The 8,759-nt window shown below is 46.6% G+C and overlaps 1 protein-coding gene across 4 annotated transcripts in view; it reads left to right on the top strand.

The window, feature by feature from the left end:
• The first annotated feature begins 3,528 nt into the window (after window positions 1–3,528).
• The window catches only part of GOLGA4 (golgin A4), a 76,811-nt gene continuing 71,580 nt past the window's right edge, over window positions 3,529–8,759 (top strand). For 2 of the 4 annotated variants that reach the window (XM_086743010.1, XM_086743009.1), the window contains exon 1: window positions 3,529–3,842. In XM_086743010.1, coding sequence (XP_086599136.1) covers window positions 3,756–3,842 — 87 coding nt within the window. In that variant the 5' untranslated portion in view covers window positions 3,529–3,755. The remainder of the gene's footprint in view (window positions 3,843–8,759) is intronic. The other 2 variants (XM_086743012.1, XM_086743011.1) reach the window with 1 other exon arrangement.

Genomic DNA, 8,759 nt, shown 5'->3' with positions numbered 1-8,759 from the left:
TGAACCAACATTAAAAAGTTATCAGAAATGCTACATACGTTGTGTTGCTTTCTTTTATGTCTTTTCATATTTGTGATGGATGACTGGATTGAAAGAACTAGCTGCTAGCAAATTCATACATTTTTTTCACAAAGTAATGGGAGTTGTAGGTGTGGAAAAGAGTATTGAAAGCCATATTCATAATTCATGGCCATGGCTTTTTTGTGACCTCCAGAAAGCTGTAGTAACTTAAAGAGAGCATTTTAAAAATGAGATTAGACTGGTTGGAGGCCATAGGCATGAATACTTCAACCATTATTAGCAACTGAGATGGTTACTGGTTGAGATAGCATCAGTTCTTTCAGTAACAGAGTTGCTTGTTAGCTGAACTTGAAGTAGCACTTCGTGGGATTACTTCAGTTGCTCAGCAAAGACTGTTCCTGAGCAATCCGAAAGAACTCTGGCAACGGAAAGCTATCCAGCTCCTGCCTCCCTCTGTCTCTCTTACAGCAGCTCCTGTACTCAGGGGACTCAGCACAGTAAGTCAGCAGAAAATTATTTGCTCTTTGTCGGGTTTGTTTTCTGCAGACTCAACATGCAGGAATGACTAAGGGAAAGGTCTGACAAGCACTGGAGCCAATACAAGGCAAGGAATGGGACTGCAGGGATGTGTGGGCAACTGTCCCTGACAGTTAGGGAAGTCGAGACTGCTATGAAAACAGTCTTTTAGGTTTATGCTCTATTCCCTTTCCCATGGAAAAACATTAATGACTGCTATAGATTTAATTTGGAACAGACCTTAATTATCTACCATAACCAGTGCTGTTTGCAGAAATATATTTATCTTTCACAGGCAGTGCAGTAATGTCATTATTTATCTTGTTTAGCCTATGTTAACTGGTGTACTGAAGGAAGATAAAAATGAAGGGGCAAATCTTTGCTTTCAACTACTACTTGAAACTTCACAAAGAAATCTACTAAGATGAGATTGACCCTCTAGAAATAACGTACTATTCGGTAATTAAGGGATTTTGACACTGTGTCTGTGTGTGTGTGAGAGAATATAGTTCCAGACATTTCCCCTAGAACTTCCATGGGTTTTAGAGTAAATGCTTTATTTATTTTAATCTAAGTTGCCCAGGCGCTAAAACACTTAAAGCCCTTTTAGAAGCTTATGATAGTATTTTGCAGAGTTATCATATATATCTTCAGAATTTGCATACTACCACTTAGTGTGGGATACCACTTTGTATTACCTGAGCAACACCACACACATAGCCGTGTATCACAAAATATTGCTGTTTTGTGCCAATTCAAAAGCACAGAAATTCACATTGTCCTTGATTTTTTTAAATGCCACCAATCTATCTATGATTAAAATATTACTTCACCTCTTTCTAAAACCCAGATCTGGCATCTCCTGTGGAGAACAGGAGGTGATTACGTACATTGAGATTTACACAACAGAAGACCTTGCTGTAGTAAAAAAAAATCCCCTGGAAAATATCTAACTGCCATATCATTACCAAGTTGGGTCAGTATTATTGCAACCCATTAACAGAGTTCAAATTAATTAATCCCCTTACTATTTTCTGTAGTAACTAAGACTAGTATAGGAAAAATTAACATCTTTTATCATAGTTTCTTGTCTTGTACTTATTCTCTTCTGCATAGCCTTTAGTCCTATGAAAACATCTGCAGTATGGGAAACAGAAAATACTATCTATCTCAAGCTCTAAATTTTCCAAGGAAATAGTACAGAGCTCTCTTTTTGTGTTGGATACATTTTATGAAATAATTGAAGTTCTGCTTTTCTATTTGATAGCCGTAGGAGCTAGTGTCCTTTCAATTATGTATCTATCCATCAAACTCACATACTACATTTAGTGACTTAGGTTTAAAATTGGAGTGTAATCTGTAGGTGCTGAAGAGAAGAAGAGAATGTGAGCTAGCATTTGTAATAGAGCACATAGATGTGAGAGAATCATGGATTTATTAGGGAACTGAAGGTTGTTAGGAGGGTTTTCTGAAGCATTCATCCAGCTTTGCCCCTCTTGCATGCTAAGCTCAGAATTGTGCAGCCATGCTGCTGCATGTCATATTTAGAGGGAAATACTTATCTATTACTGCTTGTAGTTCGGACTAGCTTTTTTTGACAGTGTTCCAAATCAACAGTTGTTCTCAGTAGAAATCAGTAGAGTGTGCAAGTCATTGCAGCCATTCAATTAATACATAGTAGTCTTAGGGGGAACACAAAAGAAAAGGATCACTACCAGTCTCAGGTATCTGTAGCTAAACAGACTGCTGATTTTTTTTTTTTTTAATGTAGCAAAAAATTAGGAAAAACTTACAACAGTTTATGTTTGCTGTAGATGTACCTCAGTTATTTTTTTTTTTGGTCAGTGTACAGCAAGCAATCCATTTCCTATCCACATTTTTTCTCAAATTACTTGAAGATGACAGGAGTGTATTTCAGAGAAAACATTTCTGGACGTTTGCGATTACCGCAGCAGCAGTATGCTGCTGTACGGAAGACCACATGGTTCAGCATTTCTTGCAAATAGCATAATGTATTTCTAGCCTTCATACAACATCACTGTCAACACAGCAAGTTTCAAAATAGTCCCATTGTTGGAAAATGAATGCCAGTGACTGCTGACAGCTCTCTGCGTCTACACTGACAGGACTGAACACACACACACGCACACACACACAAATCTCATCCAACAAGGGCTCTAAAGGCATAGATTTTAACGTAAAGTGGCCAAGAACATTTCCCCCCTAGTTTCAAAGCGATAATGATAAAAACAACAGTGGCAAACACTGCCTTTCCACCTTTAATGGTACTCTATTTGTGGACGGTGTAGTTCAGGTTTACAAATAGAAGAGTACTCCAAAGGTTTTACAGGGTGTGGAGTAAATAGAAACAGCGCGACTTTCTTATGAGCAGATAGGTTTTCAGACAGTTTCAAAAAGCAACTTTTGAGCATTTTTTTTTTTTAAGTCAGAAGCTTCCATAAGCCCTTGTAATAACCAGGTGCCCGATTCCTCGGCCTTGTGGGAGCTTGTGCGTGAGACTGTCACGAACCGACACAGAGCGACTGCGTCACATAAGGCCTTACACACCCCGTTATGTGCCTTCTCGCAAATGAAGTCTTTGCACTGATTTGCCATAACCCCCGCAAGATGAAAAGGATTTATTTGCACTCGCTTATCCACCCACTCAGACAGCGGCCGCTGCGGAAGCAAACCACACCCGCTGACGCCACACGGCCTCCCGCTCCCCGCCCCTGCAATTGCTAAACACGGCGCCGCCTCCTGCCCCGCGGCCCCCGGGAGGGAATCGAACGGCAGGAGGAGGCTGCGAGGGCACCGCCCGGCCGCCGCCTCGCCGCCCAGTCCCGGCGGGGCGGCACACGGCCCGCCCCTGGAGCGGGGGGGAGGGATGGCGCCGGGAATTCCGTCGGCAAGTTTGTGCCTCGCCGCACCCTGTACTGTGCCGAGCGCTGGGGCTCTATGTTGGCTGCGCAAGCGCAGTAGCTGCGGCGTTCACCTGCTCCGTGGTGGGGGAGGGACGGCCTAGGAAGGAGAGGGCAGCGGCGGCGGCGGCTCGGTGGGGCTGGGGTGACCGGAGTTCGGTCCCACCACCGCCACCCTTCTCCCACCGGCGCCCCTCGCCCGCTGCGCGGGAGGCCCTGCCTGACCGGCCGGGGCGTCGTGCCCCGCTCCCTTCGCCGCCGCCCCCCACCCCTCCTTCCTCCTTCCCGCTCGCCACCATGTTCAAGAAGTTGAAGCAGAAAATCAGCGAGGAGCAGAAGCCGCCGCGCGGGCCGGGGGGATGCGCGGCCCCGCTCCCGCCGCAGGTACCGCGGGCCTTGGGCGGGGGCGGGGGGGGAGGCGTCCCTCGGGTCGCAGCGGGGAGGCCGGAACGGATCCCTCGGCGACTTTGCGGTGTCCGGCCGGGCGTCAGTGGCGGGGCAGGGCCCCGCTGCGAAAGTCTCGGTGTCTCGCTCACCGCGGGTCGGACCGGTCCCGCCACCGCCCCGGCCGTGGGGAGGGTCGCGCAGCGCGGGCCTTGGCGTCCCGGCGTCGCTGCGCTCGGATTTGGAAAGCCAACTTTGTCCCGGTAGCCTCTCCAGAGGCTTCCGCGACTGCTCCTCCCTTTGACCATCCGACGAAGGCTATCTTTTGGAGGAAGGCGAAAGCAGTCTCTTACTTCAGCGTCGAACAGAATGAAACAGAAGGGAGTTTGTTCTTTGGCGTTTAAAGGAACGACGCTTCCGTGTGCACTGGATGAAAATTCGGCATTGAATTTTTTTCTCTCCTCTTAATGTTTGTTCTTTACGTCCCTTCTGTTTTCATCGTTTGGAGGGCTGTTCTGCTTACTTTAACCTTATTATTATTTTTTTTTAACTGTGGAAAAATTGAGAATATAGTATAAAGCTGAGAGCAAGGCATCTTTCTTTTTATTCATAATTTAATTGGCCATTTTTCTCTTCTGTGTACTTTCATAAAATTATGATTAGTATTGGGTTGTAGCAACTACTGTGTTGTAGTGCACATTAGATATGATATGGGTGCAGAGTATTTCTGACAGTGTCAGTGACCAAAAAAAATGTTCTAATGATTTCCTGCATGTGTCAAAGAAAATAAACTCTCTCTGCTAGGCCAGGTTCGAGGCCAGGTTGGACAGGGCCCTGAGCAACCTAATCTAGTTTAAGGTGTCCCTGCTTCTTGCAGGGGCCTTGGACTCGATGGCCTTTCAAGGTCCCTTCCAACCCAAAGTATTCTATGTTTCTACTAGTTCAAATTTCGGTAGAAGTACCTTGAGAAGTTAACTTTGTATTGGCAAACTCTGTGTTGAAAAAGATAATGTCTGCCTATGTATCTTTGGCTTTTTGCTAGTTCAAGTATCATTTGCATCTTGGAATCTAAAAGAATAAAACTGATATAAACTCTATATTCTGTGAATGTTAAGCTAGAGGCAGATAGTTTGGTTAATTGTACAAATAGGCAATCAGTTGTATGGGCTTGATCTGAATGTAATTTGAACCACTGGAAGATCTGACACTGCATAGTCTCAGTGTTAGACTATGGTTTCAAAACTGCTGACACTCAGCTATATAGTATTCTTTAAATCACTCATTTGTCAAATAGGGGCAGTATTTTTGGAAATGGATCTACTGTAAAGCTTTATGTAACTTATTGAGTTTTATTTTAAGCCATTTCATAGTTATTAACTCTGTGTCTTCTCTAGTGAAGTTTTTGTCAGTGACAGTTCAGAGTGCTGTCCTGAATTGGCATATGTGGTGAACTTTCAGTACAATGCCAAGAGATTGAGCTGCAAAGCTTGCTGTTTTCAATAAGCCGCAGCTAAATTATATTTTGCTAAAGTAATTCAGATCCTTAAAATGCATTCTACTTATTGGGTACTCTGTCATCATATGGTTTATCAGCTACTTTCTATCAATACGTTTTCAAACCAAATTTTCCAAACTTTTTCCAGACTTCCTTTGCATTCATTTTTGCTCTTTTCTTACCTGTAGCCTGTTGTAGGGAGATGTCACTCACCGTACCCTCTCTACTCTGTTGATATCTTCTACTTTGAGACCTAGATCATGTCATATTTACTCTGGTTTGTAGTGTCTGAGACTAAATTTACTGACCTAGGACTGATTAAATCTGGAGGTAAAATTCCTCAAGTGTAACACTTTTGCTGAGGAGGCTTTTAGGCTTCCCTCTTTCATATGAATAGTTAGCTAACTGATGGCATCTGTCGGTTTCAGAATACCTGTGCTCTGCCTCTCACTAGCTGAAGAACACATCTGTTTATAACTGCTGACAGGGAGGGAAAAAAAGTGCTATTGCAATTCCAGGTGTCTCTTGGTCCTATACTTGTTGAAGATGGTCACCTAACAAATAGAGATGAAGAAAAAGGAGAGGCATTCAGTGTAATTTTTTTTTTGCCTCAGTCTTTTAATAATATTGCTACATCTTGGAGTCCACTGAGTCGGAGGACCGCAACTGTGGGAACAGTGGCTTTCCATTTGTGGACACTGAAATTGTAAGGGACCAGCTGTATCAGCTGAATGTTCTCAAGTCCGTGAGGCCTCATGGGATTCATCCTGGAGTACTGAAGGAGATAGCAGATGTTATTGTGGGGCCCCTCTGAATCATCTTAGGAGTCTGGGGAGGTCTCAGCTGACTGGAAGCTGGACAACGTTATTCCAGTTTACAAAAAGGATGTGAGAGAAGACCTAGGAAACTACAGAACTGTTAGTCTAATCTCAGGATCTGGAAAAAATATGCAGAAGATCATACTGGGTGCTACTGAAAGGCATTTAAAGAACAATGCGATCATCAGGTGCAGCCAACATGGATTCACAAATGGAAAGTCCTGTTTTAACTAATTTGATATACTCCTAGGATAAGGTCACCCACATAGTGGCTAAAGGGAAGGCAGTGGATGTGGTTTTTCTGGATTTTAGTAAGGCTTTTGATACTGTCCCTCACAGCATACTTCTGGCTAGAGCTGCCTGGTGACTAGTCACGAGGGGTGTTCCTCAGGGCTCAATCCTAGGGCCAGTTCTGTTCAATATTTTTATCAGTGATCCGTAGGCGGGAGTTGAATGCGCCCATGGCAGGTTTGCTGATGATACTGAACTGGGAGGTGCTGTTGACTGTCTTGAGGGACAAGAGGCCTTACAGAGGGATCTGGATAGACTGATACACTGGGCATCATCAATGGCATGAAACTGAACAAGAACAAATGCTGGATTCTCCACCTGGGATGGAGTAACACTGGACACAAGGGTAAATTGGGAGAGGAGTGGCTGGAGAGCAAACCTGCAGAAAGGAGTTTGGGAGGGCTGGTTGACAAGGAGGCTCGACTGGAATCAGCAATGTGCCCTCGCAGTCAAGAGGGCAAACTGCATCCTGAGGTGCATCGAACACAGCAAAAACAGCCGGTTTATGTGCTGATGTGGCCTCACCTTGAGTATTGTGTGCACTTCTGGGTCCCACCACTTAAAAAGGCTGTTAAGATCCTTGAACACATCCCAAGGAGGGCACCAAAGCTGGTGAAGGGGCTGGCAGGCGTGCCCTCTGGGGACCAGCTGAGGACTCTGGGTTTGTCTAGTTTGGAGTGCAGGAGGCTGAGAGGCGGCCTCCTTGCTCTCTCTCCAGCTTCCTGAGGAGGGGAAGTGGAGAGGGAGGTGCTGATCTCTCCTCCGTGCTGCCCAGTGCCAGGGTGCATGGTAAGGGCTCCAAGCTGTGTCCATCAGGCTTGACAGGAGGAAGCATTTCTTTATTGAGAGGATGCTCAACTACTGGAACAGGCTTCCTGGAGAGGCAGTGGATGCTCCATGCCTGTCACTGTTCAGCAGGCATTTGGATAATGCCCTTAGCACTATGCTCTAACTTTTGGTCAGCCCTGAAGTGCTGAGGCAGTTGGACTAGATGATGGTTGTAGTTCCCTTCCAGCTGAACTATTCTATTCTGTTCTATTCCCTGTGCTCACCGTTAGTCAAATAATTATGAGATTGTTATTTTCCTGAAATACCAGGGGTTTTTAATCTCTAAAAGCACTTTCAAGGACACATCATTCAAAGATTACAAGTTGAAACAGGATATTATTTTTGTTTTTCTGACTCTGTTTTGGAGCTGATGCTCACAAGCATTAACACAGTGCCCATGTGTAACCAGGAGCAGGCTGATGCATTCTTCACTTCAGCTTGAAAAAACATCCCTTGCAGTCTGGCAAAGGCAAGCCACAGAGCTCCAGAAAGCAGCCGCAGGAACACAGGCCCAGCAGTCCCTGTGTCCTGAAGAGCCAGAACGTGAAGGATCAGGACCCACCACGCACAAAAGAAGAAGAGGTGTGTGGTAGCGTGGGGGTATTTTCCAAAGAACGCCACACAGTGATGACAAGCATCCTCTTTGCCTTCCAAAACTTGCTCCATGGCTGTGCTTCTTGGCCAGTGATGCATGAAAAGCGCTCTCGTGCCTGCCCGGCGCTGGTATTGCGCGCAGGCAGAGCTGAAAAGTGGCTGCTTGTGATGGTGCAGCAAGGCTGCAGCCCTCCCAAGCACGGGCTGTTTTGCAGAGGCAAGAAGCCCTGAGGAAGTGGAGGCAAGGGAAGAGCAGAGCTTGCTCCTGCTGCCAAGCGGCTAGGGGCAAGAGAGGCTGAGAGAAGCAGGGCACGAGTGGCACCTTGGAGGGGCCAGAGGCCAGAAGAGCAGGCAAGAAGTGGGCAGCAAGGGCTCAGAGGAGCCCTGAGAAGGGGCTGTGCTGAGTGCTGCAGAGGAAGGCAAAAAACCCCCGGAGACATGTGCTAGCCCAGCGTGGGGGAAAAAAAGCCTTTCTCCCCGCAGCTGCAGGGCCCGAGAGGCCATCTGTGTGGTGCACGAGCAGCAGGTGGTAAGCCAGGCCAAATGGAGGGAGCAGAGGAGCCCTGACAGGTGGTCATGCTCAGTGCTGCAGAGGAAGGCAAAAAACCCCTGGGGACCACTGCCAATCTGGGGGAAAATTCCTTCCTGACCCCAGCACTGGCGATCGGCTATTCCCTGAGCACCTGAGCAAGACCTGCCCCCTCCTCCCTCAGGCTGCTCACGCCTCCCAGGAGATGATGCCCAAGCCCACTTCTCCCTCAGCCTGAAGCCATCTCAGGGGCTTCCCAGAGTGACCAAACGGCCCCGGCCTGATGGACCTTGGGGGCAAGAATCCTTCCTGGCACCTGCTGGGACACGAGTATCTGTTCCAAAGCACTACGACCCCTTGAA

Source organism: Chlamydotis macqueenii, chromosome 2 (assembly GCF_036417535.1).
Source record: "Chlamydotis macqueenii isolate bChlMac1 chromosome 2, bChlMac1.mat, whole genome shotgun sequence".
NCBI classification, from domain to species: Eukaryota; Metazoa; Chordata; class Aves; order Otidiformes; family Otididae; genus Chlamydotis; species Chlamydotis macqueenii.
This window is presented reverse-complemented; position numbering and strand designations above follow the sequence as displayed.